The following is a 22289-nucleotide window of genomic DNA, read 5'->3' as shown; positions in this document are numbered from 1 at the left end:
AATAGAATAGAATAGAATAGAATAGAATAGAATAGAATAGAATTGAATTGAATTGAATTGAATTGAATTGAATTTTTTTTTATTGGCCAAGTGTGATTGGACACAATAGGAATTTGTCTTGGTGCATATGCTCTCAATGTACATAAAAGATATGTTCATCAAGAATCATAAGGTACAACACTTAATGATAGTCATAGGGTACAAATAAAAATGAAACAAGCAGCCACATCTGAGGGTAATGTTCTAATGATGTGATTTCTGCATTTTACTAATGAACACTCACTGCCGTATTTTTCGGTGTATAAAATGCACCTTTTTACCCCCTAAAAGAGGGTGAAAATCTGGGTGCATCTTATATGCCAAATGTAGCCCTGCCCACCCGCCAGCACCCACCCTTCGGCCATTTTTGGCCAGTTCCAGGTGGCAGGGATCTGTGTTGGGGCACAGCCTGAGGAACAACCCTCCCTCTTCGGGATGGTCGGGGGGGGGGGTGCAGGGATTACTCGCTTTCCCCCAAAGAGACCCCTCGCATGCTCTGGGGGGAGGGACAGAGCACAGTCTGAGGAACAAACCTCTTCGGGATGGTCGGGGGGGGGAATCTGCCCTGCAGCTTTGGGGAACAAGGCGGGTGCCACGATTTGCGGCTGGTCACCCCTCTGGCCGCGCTGACTTCACTCCCAGCAATGTGAGGCGCTGCTGCCGCTGCTGCCTAAGCCCTCTCTGCGCCCAGGAGCCAAGCCGAAACGTTCCTCCTTTCCAGCCATTGCTGCCCGGATTCCCCAATGCAATTCTCAAGAGTCGCGCTTCAGGTGGCGGTCAGTTCCCCTGCAATGTGCAGCGGGGAACTGGGAAGTGCTTTGGATTCGGGGAGGAGATTGTAGCACTGCTGCCTGAAAGTATTTTTCTGCACATTGCAGAGCCGCGCGCCCCCGTCCTCCTTCTCAGCAGACTCAACTTCTCTTTCTTCCTGGCCAGATCCGCCACCTGAAACACGGTGCACTTTTTTTTTGTCTCTGCACACCCCGTGTTTGGAATCAGGAAGGGGATCGCGGGTTCGGGCGGCAGCGCTACAATCTCCTCCCCGAATCCAAAGCACTTCCCAGTTCCCTGCTGCACATTACAGGGGAACTGACCGCCACCTGAAGCGCGACTCTTGAGAATTGCATTGGGGAATCCGGGCAGCAATGGCTGGAAAGGAGGAACGTTTCGGCTTGGCTCCTGGGCGCAGAGAGGGCTTAGGCAGCCGCGGCAGCGGCTCCTCACATTGCTGGGGAATGAAGTCAGCATGGCCAGAGGGGTGACCAGCCGCGAATCGTGGCACCCGCCTTATTCCCCGAAGCTGCAGGGCAGATCCCCCCCCCGACCATCCCGAAGAGGTTTGTTCCTCAGACTGTGCTCTGTCCCTCCCCCCAGAGCATGCGAGGGGTCTCTTTGGGGGAAAGTGAGTAATCCCTGCACCTCTCGCTTGCAGGAGGAGGAGGAGGGCGGCGCCACCTTAAATGCTGGTAGGCAGAGGTAAAATACTTTTTTCCTTGTTTTCCTCCCCCAAAATTAAGGTGCGTCTTATACTCCAATGCGTTTTATACACCGAAAAATACGGTAATTTAATAATCCTAGATTATGCTAACCCTCAATTCTTACAAGATTCCTTCTTTCTGTCGACATTGGGGGAAACCTTAACATGTATATGATAGCGTAACTTCTGTTAAATGGCAATTTTATGATGGATATGACATGTTGACATCATTCCTTGTTCCCCATGGATGAGGTGGATTATAGGTTCATAGGTGAAAGATATAACTGATCTGAATCTCAGTGAATCTCTGATGCAATCTCTGATGTTATTTTGATAAATTATATGAAAGAAAGCCAGAAAAGATCTTTAAATCCTTTAAAATATTTAGATATTTATTTGTAGCTTAATAAAGTACTGATGCCCCATTCCCACCCTGTCGATACTATATTTTCATCGCAGGAGCTTAATAGGTCTTGTAAATGCCAGTTAATGTGAGCACTTTCGAGAACATGCTGAAATCTCAGATGGCTATAAACAGTATAATTGAGCTGGAAAAGGCAGCCTCATTTTCATCTGGTAACTGCCAGTTGGGTTGGTGGAGTTATCATTGTTCTGCGGCTATGTAACAACTCCAGACTGAATTTCTTGAATAAATAAATTTACCCTCTGGTACCAAATCCATTCCAGCACTACCTACTTTGTCTGGCAGCAGCTCTTCAAGGCTGTTTTTTAACTGAGATTTTATTTTATTTTTTTGCTCCCAGGAATTAAACAACCAACATTCTAAGATTTGCACAACATACTGAACCTATAAACCTAGGTTAATAAAATACAGATGTTGTGCATTAATAAACCTGGTTAATAAAACACAATTACCATGCACAAACAATAGTATAGTATGATAGGTAAAGGTAAAGGTTTCATTTGCACATATGTGCTAGTCGTTCCCAACTCTAGGGGGCGGTGCTCATCTCTGTTTCAAAGCCGAAGAGCCAGCACTGTCCGAAGATGTTTCTGTGGCCATGTGGTTGGCATGACTAACCACCAAAGGCGCACGGAACGCTGTTATCTTCCCACCAAAGGTGGTCCCTATTTTTCTACTTGCATTTTTTATGTGCTTTCGAACTGCTAGGTTGGCAGAAGCTGGGACAAGTAACGGGAGCTCACCCCGTTACACGGCACTAGGGATTTGAACCGCTGAACTGCCGACCTTTCGATCAACAAGTATGATATAATGGCCCAATTAACACAATATGTTGAATCAATTGAGTTGCCATGCCAAATCACAAAACTACCCGACTCCATTTTAGACTAATCATGTATGTGGTATGAATCCAGCCTGCATGAAAAACAGGTGATCTTTCATTGAATTGTGGTTGTCCCTGTAATCTTGCATGAGAGGCAAAAGGTGGCCCCTGGGCCATATGCTGTTTTCAGTCAATTGGATGTGACTCTTATAGTCCTTTGGAAAAATTATGTTTAATTTTTCAATGCGACAGTAATTATTTTTAAGGATTATTTGATCAACCCATAAATTAAATCAAATGCAGTTTTTGTCCTCATTTTTACTTTTGGAAAGGCAACCCCTGGCACAGTGCTGTCCTTTGGCCCCAATGACTTTTAGAGACAGAGTAGGTTTATGGCAGTTGCATAGGCAGAATAATGGTCTGCAGATCCATGAAACTACAATTGAAGTGAAAATACAAACATTTGGCTAGAACTAAGACTTTAGGCTTAGGCGCCTTCTTCATAGAAGCAAGAATTGGGCTGCACACATGAGTAAGTGACAGCCAGTTTTCTTTTCTGCCAAAAACTTTGTTCACATTCACACTTCTGGTTCTTAATGGTATGCTGGCTTAACTGGCATCTTCTCTGGGACTAGCCTGGTAATAATTTGTGAAGCCCAAATTTGAATTTGTTCCCATAAATGTAAGGGGACTTTTAAAAAAAAATTTTTTTTAAATTTTTCATCCTCTACCTTCTCTATTTTGCTTTCAAAAAGATTCTGGGCTGTCAGAGAAATTAAATTTTAAATTGATGTAGATGAATTTCTGGCTGATGTCAGAACTCTTTATTGTTTTATTGCCTGGGAGGGATTTAAATTCTGTGGTAATCTGGTGGTTACAAGGCTCGGTGAAAGCCTGTAATTATTCAATAGGATAATAACTATGGTTTATATATTCCTCAGCAGCTTTCCTAAGAATCAGTGGAAATAAAGACTAACAAGGAACTGTGTTTTGTTTTATTTGGTTTATCTACAAAGCCTTTTAGGTTATTTAAAGGGGAACTGCAGAAATGAATTATTCCATGAAAAGAAAAGTTAAAATAGAAGCTACCCCTGGGTCTGTGTGTGTGCGTGAGTGCGTGTGTTTATTGTTGAGGGCTTCTCTTCCTCTCCACTCACCTTGACTGTACAGAGGGACGCTTGCTAGAGAATGAAGAGGGAATTACTTTGCCACTGAACGGTTATGATGGTACCTGCTCTCTCTCCCCTGAAAGCCAGCCTTTTGCATGTATAAGTTCCTCCATCACGTGCCAGTTCCGTTTCCTTGGAGACAACCGTGGAGGAGTGTCTTTGGATGCCTCTTCGGCAAAGGGAAAGCAGAGGCTTTTGCATTGAGCACAGAAGGTTTGCTGTATTTACTTGCTTCTGTTTTTTTGTTGTGCCGCTTTAAGGCAGGAAGGTTTTCTGCATGCACTTTTAGAGATTCTTCCTCAAGAGCCAAGCAAATAATCTTTGAATGCTATTGATAAATTCTTACCTTTTCCAGTAATTCTTAGTAGCTCATGGTTATAGAGATGGATGTGAAGGATGAAGCTGTAGTAAAAGTTGCCGGGGCTTCCTTCCCCTCTAGCTATACATAGATTACAACAATGGCTGGAGAGATGGGGATTCACTCAAGGGTAGTTTATGGAACAGCTGCACAAAGCAGTAACTTCCTGCATATCTAAGTTACTCTAATTTTGGAGCCAGATTTGAAGTGCTTCAGGAATGAAGTCTGTGTGAAGTAGCAGTTCATAGTCTCTTAAGCAGGCTTGGAGCAGGTGGGAAAGCAATCAGCAAAATGCAAGGTCAATTGTTAGTATTTCCTGTCAGCAAAAGGGAAAACTAATTCTTGGAAGAGGAACGAATGAAGATAGATATTAATATTTGACATGGGTTAAGGAAAAATATCTCAAAAGATTAAATACAAATGGCAATTTAGTGATCTCTGGGTTTTTTCCTCTATATCTATTCTACATCAATATTTTTTTTCCCCATTCTCTCCTACCTTTTAAAAAAAAAAAACTTTTGGAGCATTTTGTAAAGTTGATGAAAATTTTAGCCCACACTTAGTCTTTGGGGTAAACTAACTTAATTGGGTTACTTTGTTTGTTAGTTGTAACTATAATCTTACCTGATTATTTTTATTACTAATAATCTAACAATGCATTCAGGTGAGGTATATCATTATCATCTTGTTGAAATCTGGATGCTCTCTTCTTCAGTGGAATTGAGTCTGATGTGTTTGGTTGGGTTGCTGACATGTGTGGCTGTTAAAACCTTTTAGCTCTGCTATCCAATGATAGGACCATCAAGCTAGTCTAAGTGCAGAAAGCTGCTTTCTGTCTATTTCAGTGAATAAAATACTGCTCTGTTCATAGATCACTCTGATAAGCTCATGTTAGAGTAATGTCAGATTTTCTTGTTTAATGGGTAACTTTCTCAGCCATACATCTCTCCTTTTTTATATTGCTTAGTTCCCTTTTCTGGACAATTCACCAACTGTGATAACAAAAGTTTTGATGTGAAGGATTCCAGAAGATAGACACTAAGCTATTGTCATATGCTGTAAGTACATTAAAAGGTTAGGATTTTTATCATGCCGTGAAGCCCACTTCTTTTGTTTTTAACATCTTCCCCAAGTATCATCAAAGGAGGCTTTGTGTAAGAATTGTTATGAAATGGATATCTCTATCCACTTCTAGATGTCCCTCCATATGCCTAATTCTCGGTAATACTTCAGGATTCTAATGTATTTCCCTTCTATTCTGTATGTGTGTAAAATACAATTTTTGCTTTGACAATCCCTGGGCTATCCTTCTGCAGCTGGTAGGATGCATGGCCCAGAATAATTCGTATCTTGACCAATGTCAAAAGCAAATGTAATAACCCATAATGAGATCAAGAGTGAGTTGGTGGAATGATTAAAGGAACTAGGGTAGAAACCAGAAGGCTGTGAGTTCTTTGAGTTTGTGCCTTAGGCACAAAGCCAGCTGGGTGACCTTGGGCCAGTCATTTTCTCTCTCAGCCTTAGGAAGAAAGCAATTTCAAATTACTCTTAACAATCTTGCCAAGAAAACTGCATGGACTTGTCATGACTAATTGATAGTACATAACTAATTGACAATAGGGTTTAACTTGACACAAAAAATATCAAGACCACAGCACTTGCAAACACGAAGCCTTGTTATCTTCTTGCCACTTTCTAGAGGCATAAAGGGAAGCCAGGGCCTGCTCTGTCTTGGCTTAAGATAAGTAGGCCATTGATAGCCCGTTTGTAAGTCTCAGTTTCATGAAGAATCATACAAATTGTATAAAATGAAAAGTGCTTGCTTTCAGTTTGAGGGGTTATTTTCATTAAATTCTGAGATAAGTGAAAGTGCTCTATCCAAAAGCTGAGTAACAAAAACTGAAATTTGGAAGTAGGAGTGGATTTCTTCTTTTTCAGAAACTTTGACTCTCAAAAACTTTCTTCTGTTGAACTCAACTCCTAGTGATCTCATGTTATGTTTTAAGGTTGTGATTTTTATACAGAGAATGATTGTGTAAAAACAATGGTCCTATATTCCAACCTAAATCTTTTCTTCTGCTGGTTCTGGAAAGCTCTTAGGACTCTCTGCAGACTGCATGATAGAGTCCATTCCAGCTCACACCTAATCAACAAACCATTAACTTTCAGTGTTTGGGTCATCTTTTCACTTTCATTCCAACACTGTTGATGAAAATAGCTTGAGCTGAAGGAGAAATTCAATTTCTCTTGCTGTAAAACAGCTAAAAGGCAACATAATCTTAAACATTTCTTTCATATATTTTCATACCCTTCATATATTAACATCTTTCTTTTCAAGCTTCCTTAATAAGAAATGGAATAGCTTTGACTCATGCATTATCTTTTAAACAAAACTATTTCAACCTTTTCCTGCAAGTCTACACATGTAAATGCATTTTTAGGATGGAATCTTCCTGAGGTAGCAAAAAAAAAAAAAAAGTACATAAAGCAGTAGAGCGACCAGCAAGGTCAACAATCATGAATAACAGTGTCCAAATTTTAATTCAAGAAGAAGCCTATAAAATCACCACTCAGTTTTTTCTGAAGCCTACAAAAATGGGCCTAATTAACTGCCAGCAGAATTTCATAGATTCAGAACTTTCCAACTCAGTGACCTAAATTGATCTTGGTGACAGGCAATTTGAATGGGGCCTCGGCTGAACATCTCAGAATGCATGAGGTTGGGTGAAGATGATGGTATTTTGGGGTTCTGCTTTATACCCATTGTGAGCCAGTTTAGTATAGTGGTCCACCTGCTAGGATCTAGGAGACTGTGAGTTCTTGCTGTAGGCACAATGCTAGCTGGTTGACCTTGGTCCAGTCAGTCTCAACTCTAGGAAGTAGGCTGTTCTGTGTGTGAGTGAGTGTGTTTGTTCTTACAGAGATAGTGTTCTATAGATAGAAATGGGTATGTTTGTGTATGCAAGAGCAACAGCAAGTTTATGAATGATTTGCTTTATAATAACGTACATGTTTCCAGACTGCTTTGTTTGCTTTCTTGGGAAATTAGAGCAATGTCAACTTTTGTACTAGGTTAGCATTATTTATGAATTAAAATCTTGTAGGATGGCAATTCTGCCTTATCTGCTTGGAGTTTCTGAATGCAGGTCTTATTGCTATTAAGTGGAGACTCACCACAGGTGGATTAACAGGAGACTTCCAGGAGATTGCTTGTGTTGCTGACCTTTTGTCTTCAAAGGATAAATTCATTTACCCTTCTCAATAGTGCTGAATAGCACTGTAACTAGATGCTGATTGTGCAAATACCATTGTTTTTAGTTTTTAGTTAGAAAGCAGTGATTGGCCACACTTTTAAAACAGAACGCAAGTAAAAGGAATCAATTCATTAATCAACTGAATTAATTAAGAAAGAAAAAGCTTAGTGGGGCAGTAAGAGGCTAATTGTCTAGTATGAGTTGGCAATGAAATCCCTTTCTTTTTGCCAGATATTCATTTTTAAATTTATTTCCCTGCTTATCAAGAGTTAGCAGAGATCAAAAGTATGAAAGCCACGGAGATGTACAGATCTGGAATGGCTTGGTGATAATTCACTGTACAATATTATAAATCAGGTGTCTAAGATAACAAGAGCAATAAAATTAGCATTTGAAGGAAACAAAGAAAGAAAGGAAACAAAGAAAGAAAGAATATTGGTTATTCTCATTATTGTTCTTTCATGCCTACAGGAAACCAACTTTCTATATGAAAAATCCTTAATTCTGTAGTAGAAGAACCCCTAAAGCAGCTAGAAGACACGTGATCTAAGGGATAGATTATTTTCTCATGCACATTTTTTTAATTAGAAACATGTAGGCTATACTTTTAATTCTTTTATTGTTTCAAATAATTCTTTGTATAAATGTTTTAATGTATGTGGGATCTATTCAACTTGGTAGCCTTTGCCTTCCCTTATTTCAGGCTTTAAGTTACACTAAGCAGATTCTCATGAAATGTTAAGGGAAACATATTAAGAATAAAAGCAAACAAATATTAAAGTAGTGGACTTCTGTTTGCAAGATATGTTCAGGAAGAGGCTGAACTATCTATCAGGGATATTTTAATTTCTATACCTGTGCGAGCAGAAGGTTGAACTCAGTGCCTAAATGGCCCTTCCAAGTCTTTAATTCTATCTAATGAGCAAGAAATATTTATGTGGAAGTGCTGAGAACTCAGGTCAGCTGATGGTTTTGCAACAAACTTCTGTCTTGTTTTTTAAATTCATTTTGGAATTCTTAATTCTAGCAGAAAACAAAGTACATATCCACAAGACAGAAAATCTTTCCTCAATAATACCTAATTATTATCACATTTACAATGACATTGTTCTTGTTTGTTAATTAAAATTCATTTTAGTGAAGGTAGATGGTACACTGTATAAGTGGTTGAACTGATTGTAGCTTGACAGATGATTTTAGATTGGTGAAGAGGCAATAATACTGTATTTTACATCTTGGACTTCTGGAAGCCATGCTTGTCTTACTGGCAACTGCGGCTTCTAAATCTGACCTCTAATTTTGGGTGTCCTTTGCCTTACTGCAAGCAATTTGACATCAGCCTTTAATAGATAGAATAGATTTGAGAAATAATTACTTTTTAAAAGAGCAGCCTAATGCTTGAACTTCACTTCTTCATGCATTCCTTGCATTCTTGATTGAAATGTGGAGGGAAGAGAGATTAATCGTTGACCTACTGCAAAGAAAACACATTCTTTGGTTCTATAATTGGAAGACTCTTCCAAACCCCACATAACTGACTTCAGACATGTGCCAAAATCTTTATTGAAAAAGAGAGTGGTGCATCTGTCACTCTAGTGAATAATATTAGAAAGACTAAAGGGCTCATTTTTTTTTCTGCAGACCTTGGTGTGTCGAAAAATATAGAAGCAAGGATTGCAAAATCGTGATTTTACTTGTAAGGAGACCTGGGGTAGTGGTGGTAGTAGTGTTGTTGTTGGGTGTTTTTTTAGTCATGAATATTTTTGCAATTGCATAACTATTCTGAGCCCCCACCAGGGTGAATTCCTTCTATACTTGATCTTGATTTCTGAGAGCAGAAGTTCCTTATGATAACCTACTGGGGCCTGGAAAATCCCATAAGAAATAGAGCCATCTCTGGTAGGCTTTCTAGTTTGCCTGCGTCTAAGGTGCAAAGATGAGGTGTTTTGTATATTTTAAATTATTTAGATTTCACCTTCCGCCAAGACCTTCCGTCACTTATAGCAAGTTCTATAATGCCTGTGACATTCACTCCTTTCTTTGTCTGGAAATGGTCCTGATAAAACTAATGAAAAAGCATGGCAACAGCCAGACAGGGTTATTATATCAGCAGTTCTTGCTTTTGCAGCAAAATAGGTAAAGAAGCCATGTAGGGGATAAAGGAGGTAGCATTTCAGTAAACACTAGTAAGCATTTTTCCCTTATTCTGTCTTTCTGGAGCCTAACATCCAACAAACTTTTTCTATTCCAGCCCTTCTCGGCCTCTCGTTAACATGAATGATGCCATGGTTACCCATGTGTCCTCCGGAGCCCCCACGCCAACAAAAAGGTAGGAGTACTTGGGGATGGGTATGTGCGGTGGGTCTTCTCTTTGAGGTATCTGCATTTTGGGGAATTGCTGCACTCAGCTCAGATATTTGGCTCTGGAGAACAAAAATGTATTTAAGATTTTTGGAATATTCTAAAGCCAGTTTTGAAACACTAAGACTCTTCCTTTGGATTTACTACTGCATGTGGAAATGCTGACTGTGGAATAAAGCTTTGTTTTGACACTTCAATCAGTGGTGGTATTCAGTCAGTTCTATCCAGTTCGGGCAAACTGGTAGGGGCGACTGCAAGATATCCCGCCCACCCGCGGAGATGTCATGACATCCTATTTTTTTTCATTTTTGAGGCTCTGTGCATATGCAGAAGGCCTTGCGCATGCACGGAAGATACACGCGTGCACATTTGGGAACTGTTAGGGAAGGTAAGTGAATACCACCCCTGACTTTGATGGTTCCCCCACCTCCCAAATCTACACAAGTAAGATTTTTTTTAACATGAATCAATGAAGCCTTGATGGAAGAAAAAGTGGAGCTTCCTGCAAGCAGAAAGTTCTCTTTACTCTTCTTCTCCCTGACTCTGTTTGCCAGGCCTTTATTAATCTTACCACATTGCCTTTAGAGTTCTCAAACTGAACCTAAAACATGTTCAGTTTACAAAAAGAACCAAAGACACAACAGACCACGGACACTTCTTCAGCAAGAGAGTGTGTGGGGAGGGAGGGGGGACTTTTTCTCATCTATGCTGAAAAGATGTTACTTGCTTACCATCTCATAATTGGAAAATCAAATTTTTATCTATTGGATTTAAGAAAACCACCATAAGTGAATGTTCACCTGTTGCTGACTGAAAGGGCTTCCAACTGAAGAGGAGAATTTTTGGCAATTTCTGTCTCTCACACTCTCTTGTGTAATACATCTATTGTATATTAGAGACCTTTCCTCCTCCTTGTGAGCAAAGTTCAGTTGTACTTTCTTTTTAAATTCCATTTATTATGTACTGTTAAAATTTATTGGCCGCCCATCTTACCACCGGGCAATTATGGGCAGCTTTTTGTTTATATTTAATAATTACGCTGAAGAGTTTCTTTTTCCCCTGTTTGTGTAAATAATGTATTTCTTTTTTATTTTCTCTTATATAAATTTAATCTTAAAAGTTTATACTGTATAGGGTAAATATCAATTGTTTCTTAACTTGCCCGGATAGAGTGGCTACTGTAATTAGACCTAAAGGATTATAGCAATTCCTGTATGTTAGAATTAGATAGCATGAGCTGCATTAATTTCTGCCACTTACTAGGAGTTGAAGGGATAAACACGGTCATTTTCAATTCTGTCCTGCTTAAGGAGTACCTGCTAAGAAGCTATACCAACCAGGATAATGTGGTTGATGGTGGGTGTTTCCTGAAGCAGCTTCCCACTTCTGAAAGAGCTTGCTCCTTGAAGCATGGATGGCCCTTATTCTCATGGCTTTCTAGATGCACATGAAAAACACATTAATCTCCCAAGGAATCTCCTTTCAGAAGGCCTTGGGAGATTAATAGTATTAGCACCATCACTATTTACAATTTTATAATTTCTTAGCTTAGTATTTCTAGTTCCTTTTATTCTGATATACAGTATGCCCTGTTTCTAATGCAGTCCAGCTGGTTTAAAGTAGTTAGATTTTATTGATTGATTTGATTTTTAGGATAAAATAAATAAGTGGGCAAAATTCCAGGAGGAAAGTAATTGGGCCGAGAGAAATGCTGTGTAGCTTCATCTGTTCTCAAGGAATGTCAGAACAGGATTTTGGTGAATTTTCAGGTCACTTCAGTCATTTGACTCTGTGGCTTACAGGCAAGAACACACAAACAACAAAGTGATAAAAATTATCAAAATGTCCAGCAAACATAATTCTCTAATCATAAAACAATAGTGGCGTATATAATCAAAATCAAAAAGTCATCATACTCTAGTATCTTTGACCAACCTCAGTTTAGTCTCCAAAAGCCATGGTTTTTAAAGCTTCCTGAATATGAGAGAGTGAGAACATGGTTCTTCCATCTGCTGGAAGGGCATTCAGTAGGAGGAGCCCTTCCACAAAGAATACTCGTCTCTAAGTTCCCTCTCCTCACATTTCCTAAAGAGTGAAACTATCAGCAATTCCACAGGCATACCATCGGTAAGCAGATCTTTTTTGGCGTAAACTAAAACAAAGGTAGCCAGGACTCAGTCCATGTAGGCTTTTAAAGGAGATCACCAGCTTCTTGAATTGTACCTAGAAGTAATATGCCACAATGTTCTCAGGTGGGCTTCTGGAGGCTGCATTTGGGTTTGTTTGGCACACACAGTATTGAACATTTCAGAACGATATCTCAGCATTGATTATGATACCCAGCGTTTAGGTGCTCTTATACGTAGACAGTCCATTGTGGAAAAAACTGCATTTACTGAAGATACATGATTTGATCGAAGCACCAAAACACATCACAGAAGACTGTAGCAATTAGTCAGCCTAGACTGGTCTTGAAAAGGTTAAGTAAGATTGGACCAGATTTGTTTATCTTATTTTAATTTTTTATGCTGCTCATCTATTTCTATTTCTATTTTCTATTTTATTAAATTTATATACCGCCCTACTCCCGAAGGACTCAGGGCGGTGAACAGCCAAAAAATAAAACACATAGATTACAAAATTTAAAAGACAGTATAAAACCACATTAGATAATTTGGCCCGGATAATTTCTCCCCTACGAGGTGACTCTGGGCGGCTTATAAAACAGTAAAACCTAATTAAAATATTAAAACATTAAAATTACACAGATTAAAATATTATTAAAAACCGAAACTAAGAGAGCTGCTAAGAGACCGACCAGATTGGGATTTAAACAAAAGAATATCAAGAAATCCTAGGTTTTCTACTAGACTAGGAAGTTGAAAAAAAAAAATCAAGAATAAATACAATGGCAAAGTATTTCTGAACTGTTGCCAAGAAGACTATTTGCCAGGGTTAAATTTGACTTGAAAAAACTCTTACTTTACCAAAAGGCAGTTATGATGTTGGCATATTTAGCACTACCAGAGAGTTGGGCTTGCTTGCCTTAGGCTGAAAGCTTGTGATGAGCTTTGTTTCAGAAATCTAGCTAGGAAGCTTGCATTGAGGAATCATATGGTTAGTATGGATTCAGAATGTACATTTCCATGCCAAACAAAACTAGCTTTTTTTACACACAATTCTAAACCAGAGGGTTTTTTCATTTTTTAAAAAATAAGCCATAGGGAACTATCTTGTACATAGTGCTATACCATAATGCAATGTGCTCATACTAAGCAAAATACAAACCAATTATATTACTGTATAATACATTTTAATATACAAAGTCAATGCACGAAAATGTTAAGGCTTGAGAGCCTGTTGAGTTAATTTGTTAGAGACTTGTAACTGTAAAAATAAAAATTTGAGATTTAAAGAAATCCTGCATAAATAGAAAACTCAGCTGCAAATATTCCTGCCTACAAATATGTATTTTTATCTTACTTTTCCCTCTAATAGCTTTCAAATCTCTCTACTGTGTTAAAGCTGAAATACAATTGATAACCTGAAGCTTTAGCAGTGCTTCCAATAGTTGAATCAATCAAAGCATCCCATGATTTCTAATACGAATCTTCTTGAATTTGTCGTATTTTCTCTCTTCTCTTAGCCTAATATGCCTGGACTTGGTTGTGAATCAAGAATGCAGCTAAATCCTGTGTGATTTGAAGATATTGTGAGTTTAGCTGACTTATGAAAATGTTTGTCATTTAGGATGACAAATGTTTTTTAATGATTGAGAATCTCTTTCCAACCCTTCTACTACTAGTAAAGAAGAAAAGAAAAGCAATCTTTATTTTTTTTAATTCAGAGGCAAAAAAAAGATTCTACTGATAATTCTAGCTAGGAGATTTGGAGGACCTTCAGTTTTTGTAGGAATCAAATATAGTTTCAGTGATTTTGCTGACTAACACAGGAATTTGCTTGCAATATGACCTGCTTGAGTCAGTGTAAATAAAGCAGAAGTTACAGTCTTGAGCAAGCTCTCCTCTGAAGGAACCAAAACTTTATATTTCTGCATCTGGATTTGTTACTGCATGAGGAAGTAGGGACCATTTGATAGTGATCTTACGATTTGTAAAAAAAAAAAGAAAGAAACAGGACAATGCACAATATGTCCACCTTTCATATGATATACTGCACAAAGAATTCATTCTACAGTGTGTTGTATAGACACAGATCTGTACTTCACACTGAGAAAAACAATGGAGTTACAGAGATTTAAAATACATAATGCACCATTTGATTCAAATATGCAAAAAAAATTAGCACATTTGTTTTGCAGAAAACTTTTTAGGATCTTTAATGCCAATATGCATCAGAGGAATATATCCAATGAACTAAAAATTTCATTCCATCTCTCTTCCCCCCCCCCCCCCATGTACCGTAAATTCTGTACTGGATTGTAACAAAAGTTTTATCCATTCCCGCTTCTTGTTCCAATAGTTGTTTACTGGGCTTCTACAGGAAATCTAAAATCAGTTTTATAGTTTAGGTGCCCGATTCCATTTCAGGACTATCAAAACCATCAATTACTTGTTAACTCTTGATTCAAAAAATTATTTTTTTTTAAAAGTACAGCATATTGAGAATATTTGAATTGCTAACAGAAACCAAATTATTATTCTGTTTCCTTATTATTAAAAATGATCAGATTATGGATTACAGCATTATGCTAACACAATTGTGTTTTAAGATTCCAGAATAAATACATACATTCATACAATAGTGAAAGTGAAATGTTTTAAATATATATTTAAAGCTTTATTTGATAGGTATATTTTTAACTTATAATTGGCATTCCAGTTCAGGTTTAGTTGTGCTTTTCCAAAGTGTTTGGAATGTACAATATTTGTCCCTATTTTTCTTATAATTTTCTTTTTCCTGGCCCACTCGTTTTAAGGAGGTTTCCTCTTGAAGTCAAATAGGAATGTATTTTAAATGATTATACTGTACTTTGGCAGCCCTATAACCATGTTTGCAATTAGTTAAACAACTATCATATTTCTAGTTCCATGAACTTCCTGGTTGGCTTGTTCTAGTCATTTAGAGTAGTCAGAAATGTTCCTTGTTTAATTCAGTTAAACGTTAGTTTAACTAAAGTGTTGCCACAAGCATGCCCTTCCATGTAGCTATAACTTGAATTGCTACCGTGTTTCCCCGAAAATAAGACCGGGCCTTTTAGGCTTGAAAATAAGCACTTGGGCTTATTTTTGGGGAGGTCTTACTTTTTGGAGGTGCAGGAGATGGCGAGCACGGTCACCTCATGGCTGCTGAGCCCCTTAACCGCAGCCCGCGGATCAGCTGATCCAGCGAGGCCCCGGAGTTCTATCTCTCCAGGTGCCTGGAGATGTTTCCAGTGCACTCTTGCTAGCCCCAGCCCTGCTCACGGTGCCAGGCAACGTTGCAGCCAAGGGCCCCTCTGTTCCGCAGTTCACCTTGTGGCTATGGAGCAGGTGGCAACCACGGTTTGCGCTCCACCAGGCCTGGAGCTCAGGTGTTGCTTAGACTATTGCTACAATGAGGCAGAAAGCCATGTGGCCCGTCGGAAATGGCTCCCACTCCTGCCTCTACCAGGCTGCTGCTGCTTGAGAAAAGGACACGCAATTGTGGAAGATTGTGGGAAGCACATGCTTATGATAGAAGCAAAGCCCAGCCTGTCTCTTTCAAGCAATCAAATGTCTATGTGTGTGTGTGAGGGAGAATGAGAGAGAGAGAGAGAGAGAGAGAAAGAGAAACGACAGAGGGGAGTAAGGTTGCCTGGTGCCATGGACAGGGCTGGGGCTAGCAAAAGTGCGCTGGAAACATCTCCAGGCACCCGGAGAGCCAGAACTCCCAGCCTTCGCTGGATCAGCTGATCTGCGAGCTGCAGTTAAGGGATCCAGCAGCCATGAGGTGACCGGGGAAGGGAAGGGCTGCCTCCTCTGTTGGCCACGCCCATCCCCTTCACTAGGCTTATTTTTGGGGTAGGGCGTATATTATGCCCACCCCCAAAAAAATCAGGTTAGGATTTATTTTTGGGGTAGGTCGTATTTTTGGGGAAACATGGTATTATCTACTTAGGGAAGAGCTTTGTAATTCAAAATGGTTCAAGATTTTTATAGACCTAGAAGCCTGAGAAATGAATGGAAATAGTAGATTAAACTCTCCAAACTGAACTTGGTTATTTATCTTAGATACTTGCAGTAGCCATTCTTATTTCTTAACTGACTATTCATTTAAAAAACTGAAAGCTAGTTATGTAGATGAAGGAGCTGACAGTTGTGCAAGCTGTAGGTGGCATTTTTAAAAATTAATTTTTCACAAAGAGTGCTAGCTAAAGTGGTGTGGAAAATGTTGGCTTTGTCCTCTTGAAAAGAAATTTCACTGATGGAAGATGCCATCTGTGTCCAGTCCAAGAGCAGTAAATTCAAACCCCTTTGCCAGAAGGAATTTACATTATGGAACTTATGGAATCGTTGTTGAACAGATACCTGGAGATCACCATGTAGGGATCCATTTTCATAGCATCCCTAGAAGATAGTTATGCAGCCTCTACTTGTATATCTCCAACAAAATAAAGTCCACCATCTACAGGCAGACTGTTCCTGATTGGATCTTATTGCTAGGAATTTTTTTCCTGATGTTCAACCAAAATCTATTTCCTTCTAATTTGAGTCTATTATTTCTTTCCTTATTTTCTGGAACGACTGGGTGATTTTTTTTTGTCTTACCTTCTCCGTTCATATATGTGAAAATAACCGTCATGACTCCCCAAAATCTTTTCCAGGCTAAACATACCCAACAATACTAACTGTACCTCATAGGTTTTTCCTTCCAGCCTTTTACAACTTGCTCCTCTGGAGAATTCTAGTTGTCAGTGTCCTTCATAAAAGGACAACTTATACTTGTCCTTATTTTCCTTCTTTTGTCAATAGTTCTGCTTAAGTCCACTTGGACACAGTTCTACTTTGAAGAGTTCAGTTCTTTTCCCATCACATGTTCCTGTCAATATCTTCTGACAACAAGCTCACCTCTTAGTTTTTTAAAATTATTATTGACATAGTCAAAACAGTCTTTTTGTTACTTCTAATTTTCTTTACAAGTCCCACTTCCTTTCTGCTTTAATCTTTGTAATTTACTTTCTGTAGATATCAGCCTCTTATTAGTACATCTCCTTTGGGATTACACCCATCTTTCATTTTGTATAAATGTCTCTTTTAACATTTTCTTTAGCTGAAAACTTCCTGTGGATATTTTTTTTTCAAACTTCCCTACTTATACTTAATGCTGAAACTATTTAAACTCTATATGGCATTGTAATATGTCTTTTCATCAAGCAAATTGGAATTAGATATGAGAAGCCTAGATTAGAGAGTCATCACAGAATCACTCAGTTGTTAACCATTTAGATAAGAGTATCTAAAAACACTATGCTTCCATATGAAATTGCTAGTCTTTTAAGTTCTACTATCAAGACTCTTTTTATTGCTTTGAACACTGATGTGAACAAAGACAATGGAGCTTTGTCCATGTTAGAAATAGTTAAGGAATACCTTTCTTAGAGAGGCCTGTCTGAACCAGTTTAATTGAATATTAAATGCTTTTATCTATCCAGTTGTTCAGTAAACCAGAATTTAATTTTCAGTGAACAAGAAAGGTACACTGTGTATCTACTCTGTTTGTTTTTTGCCTATATTCTCATTCTCCCTCACTGTAATCTTAGCTTTATACTTATCACCCATTTTTCAGCGGAAGATTAAAAGTTTCTGAATAGAAAGTTGGAATATTTAAATTCGTTCTTGTTTTGCAAATCATCTGCAAGATTAATCTGACTTCTGAAAATATCATTTGTGTCTGCTAAAACCTATTGTCATCTGTGAAATGTTCTGTCAGAATAAATTGTCAATCTTTAAAAAGCAGCCACAAGACTTTCTTTTGTGTTTTTTGTCCAAATGATATACATTGTCAGCTTAATCTACCTCACAGGGTTGGTATGAAAATAACTGAACCTAAGAACATCTTTGAACTTCTTGAAAGAAAATTAGAATGTGAATATGATTAAGTATCTAACATTTTTTTTTATTACTTTAGCAATGTCTGTAGTGCATCTCACATTTAAAAACACTTTCAGGAGCAGTGCAGAAAATGAAACACTGATATAAACGACAACTTCTGTAGATCAGGGCTACAGATTTCTTTTACCCTCAAGATGACTGGCCTATTTGCATTATTATGGACTTTAATTCAAAGATGTGGGATTTCTGTTTAAAAGGTGAGGCAAATAATGTTCCAGTTTGAGGCATTGACGTGAAATGGCTCATATGTGCAGAAGTTTATCAGTATAAATCATGCTAACATACACACTTCCAATAGTTTTATAAACATTTATGTTCTCCTCTCCAGCCTAGCGTCTGTTAGAGCAGATAGCAATAGCATAAAAATGTTTTAAGAGTTAGAAACAGCAGTACCAAAATTATGTTAGCAAATAGTAAGTTCAAATCGCCCTTTACCAGTAAAAAGATCTCAGATTTTACCCAATGGAAAACTCCTTGAAGAAAGTTGGATTTCTATGCAGAAGGACCCTTGCCTGAGCTTCTCACCTTAAGTGAAGCGTAACTACTTTCACTGAAAAAGGAGAATCTTCTCTTCATCTCCAAAGAGACTAAGAGCCATATTACTTTGAAAATATTGCCAGGCGTCTGCATTCAGAGTGTCTGCCTTTTTTGCATTATCCAAGAGGGAAGCTTAATTCCTTGCCTTCCGATACGATGCTATCTGGATCTTGTGGTGGGCCTCTTAGTTTATTGCACAGAGGGGCTTTCATTGCCACTAAGCTCAACTTTATGGCGAGCTCATAAAACTGCACAAGCAAGCCAGCTGGAAAGTGTAATGACATTAAAGCAAGATGTGGGGTCAAAGGGGAGCATTGTAAATATTCTTAGGCCATAAATGTTATTCCAAAAGGTCAGTTGCTCCAAATTGGAAAAAGATCTGATTTTCAGCTGGGGCCATGAGCTGCACAGCTAGGCTGCCTTGTGATGGTGAATGCACAGCAATTAATATTTTCTTCAGCCAATTACATTACATCACAGATTATTAGGAGAAGGAGAACAGCTGTAAAACTAGGAAATCAATAGATAATAGCCAAGGAAGCAGCTACTGCAGATACCTGTTTACCTGTTTAAGAAAAAAATCCAGTGTTTCATAAGGTTTCCTGAATATGGAAGTTGCTCTAAATTTCCAGTTCCAGTTAGGTCCCTTCTGCTGTGGCTAGCAGCACTTTTCTTACCAAAGAATGAATTTGTGACAATGAATACTTTTTCACAATCTGGACAAGAAGAAATCAATTAAGAAAAAGATTTATTGAACAACAGTATGGAGCATAATAAAGTAATCCAGCAAAATGTCATGAACCCAATCAGCCCTTTTCAGATTAATGAAATAGGGCAACTTGAATTGTTTAGTAACATTATTAAGTGTTCCCAATTAACCACTAAATATTATTTCTGTAGAAACTGCCTAATCTTGGTGCATAAAATGAGTTCTGACTCCTTCAGGACAATTTACTCAGCTCTGAGCAAGCCGGCTCTTAGGCACAGTAAGATGAAGTCATCTCAAAAACAAACACCTATATAAATATAATTCATAAGTCTTAGAGAAAGTAAAGCAGTCTCCTAGTTGTTGTTGTTGTTGTTGTTGTTGTTTTTGGTAATGTATTAGATTTTTTAAAAAGTTCAAAATGTCCCTAAAAAAGAAATAACTTTATGCACTTTTTAAGACTTTTAGCTTGAATATCCAAAATGACACTACATTCATATACATCAGGGGTGTCAAACTTGCGGCCTGTAGACCGGATGCATCAAGTGCTGGCCACGCCACCCTCGGTTTAGTGAAAGGGAAAAAAGTTGTGATACGTCATGTGACAACAACGTGTCGTTGCGAGTTTGACACCCCTGATATACATCAATCCTAAAAGGATGGCATAGCAAAGTAGAATATTCATAATATGCATTAATCATCTTACATTTACAAACTAATGAAATTTAAAATGTTCACAATAATTTTCCCCGCTTTGCATTTCTTGTTTCTTTTCCCTCTGTGTTTGTTTGTGTCTGTGTGTGTTTGCTTTTGTGCTTTGGTTTTGGGATATCCAAAAAAGTGTTTAGCCCATGTCTAATCAGTTTTCCAAGGACTCAACTCAACTGAGCTGAACTGTTTTTCTCTGCTCTTTCTGAGACCACAAATGAGCTATCTCTGTTCCTCTTTTTTCTCCTTATGTTAAGCCCTCTTTTATATTGTACGAAAGGAAATATATGGTAAGCAGGCCTTTTCTGTCAAAGGCATCCTTTGTCTAACTAGGCCCTACTTACATTAATGGACATCCTGCCTCTTCCACATTCCGGTTATGTTATGTCCTATTTCGGAGGTAGGAGAGAGGTAGTGAATAGAGTTTATTTTCTATCTTACTGTTGAAATGGGAACTTTTTTTTCAGGAATTTGTCTAGAGGACTAAGGTAACGGATTGTTGAAAGGACAAGAATTTGGGGCAGAGCATGGAAGCCAATCTGATGCCCCAGCATCAGATGCCCAGCCTGACAGTCCTCCGAATACACAAAAATATGGATTTGAATATGTAGGATACTCAAAAGAAGACTGTTTTGACTGGGTATATCCTTTAATTGTATGTCTGTTAGAACAATGCATCTGCTAATGCATACAAACAAAGCACAGGAGAGTGGTTACAGTTGGGGTTTGCCAAGTAATAAACATTCTTGCTCTTCCATGAATCAGAACCCTAGCTAGCTGCCTGTCAGAATTGCAGGCTCCAGATTAATAGTGCAGTTTCCAAGTGGAGAGAAAAGGAATATAATGACAAGCCTACCTCATTCCTCATGTCTTGTTGATCCCTTACTTCTAACAGGAACTCCCGCCTATTTAAGTCCGTCTCGCTGCCACCTTCTAACGTTCACATCTGTTAACTATTATTTTTTAATCATGTTATATTCCTCAAATAATTTACATTATTTCATTGCCTCATCTTCATTTCTGTTGAGTTTTGCTTCCTTTGCTTTCAATATCCCTAGGTTGCAGCAAAGCCTCACCCCCTCCGATGGGCTCAGTGATGAGCATGTGCTGATAGCAGCCTATGTGAGCCAGCTACAAAGCAGCACACGGTTAGTGCTAGGCAAGCAGATTGTGTGTGGAAGGGGTATGGGGTATGCAGGGTGATTATTCTTATCCCTTTCAGAACTTGGTTGGATGCCCTGTATAGGCAGCTGGGTTGGCCCAGCCCATCCACTAACTAAAACAGGTGTTAGGAAGGTCTGTGGTTATTCACTTTTATTTTATCTATGTTTGCTTGAAAATGGATTACTGATTTTTTTTAAAAAAAACTTTTTTTTTTAAAAAAGGGAGGTCTTTGACTAAATGTTATGAAGAAAAAAAGAGGCAATCTAAAAATGAGAGGTTTATGGATGCACTTGCTTTAAAGGAGATTCTGTTTTACAACAATCTGGTGGAAATTTGGAACAAATATCAAAATGAGTGTTAACTGGGCTTCTTGCTACAGTTCAAACAAACAAATGGTGTTGGGCATGAAATGTAACAATTATGAAATGTTTTAATTTCTTAAAGACCCCTAAATTTGGGGAAGCATGAATAATGTTTTCCTCTACACCTCAAATGATGAACTACTGAATTGATATAGGAAGAATCAAGATTTCTATGGTTTGAGCTGAGTCATTGATGAGAATATGTTCTAATGGATATCTCTAGCAGTTTGTCTATTCTAGAAGTAATCCCAGGTCTTTTCCAAATTCGTGAATTTCAGAAATTAATCTTGATTTCTTTAAAGACAGCCCTGGGATGAATATGCCAGAGATAACCTAAAATGGTGTATTGTGCCATACTGATTTTGCCCATTCGTGCTAGATGCCTGATGCTTTGATATGAAAAATGGAGTTGGGTTACCTTATGCTGCCAAACAGCATTTTAAAAAGAATAGTGTAAGGAAAAGAATTCCTTTCCACAAACAAAGCCAGTAAGTCCTTGCCAAAATAGGCAATGCAATATCTCTCAGCACCTTTTGATCCTCTGAGTGGGATCATTTCTAGAAGGGGCACTATTTACATTGTCCTATAAAGCCATGCTTTGCCAAGTGGTGTCCAATCTTCCTTCCAAAATGGGTTATGTTGTTTGTATTATATTAGAAAAAATATTTAAAGAATGGGCAGTTGCCAATTTGGAAATCTGTTGGCCAATTTCTAACATATTTATAAATACTGTATGTGTCTGGCCTCCATAATCATTCTTAAAAATAGAGAATACAGGAGGGTAATAGAACAGATTGTGGAGGGCAATTCCAAT

At 38.4% G+C, this 22289-nt stretch overlaps 1 protein-coding gene across 1 annotated transcript in view; it reads left to right on the top strand.

Moving 5' to 3' along the window:
- The window catches only part of DTNB (dystrobrevin beta), a 115747-nt gene that overhangs the window by 58837 nt on the left and 34621 nt on the right, over window positions 1–22289 (top strand). The window contains exons 10-11 of the mRNA XM_070946856.1: window positions 9796–9873; window positions 21008–21097. Of these exons, the coding sequence (XP_070802957.1) occupies window positions 9796–9873; window positions 21008–21097 (168 nt within the window). The remainder of the gene's footprint in view (window positions 1–9795; window positions 9874–21007; window positions 21098–22289) is intronic.

This window comes from Pituophis catenifer, unplaced genomic scaffold (genome assembly GCF_029215685.1).
Source record: "Pituophis catenifer annectens isolate HBS135680 unplaced genomic scaffold, rPitCat1.0.hap2 SCAF_1, whole genome shotgun sequence".
NCBI lineage: Eukaryota > Metazoa > Chordata > Lepidosauria > Squamata > Colubridae > Pituophis > Pituophis catenifer.
This window is presented reverse-complemented; position numbering and strand designations above follow the sequence as displayed.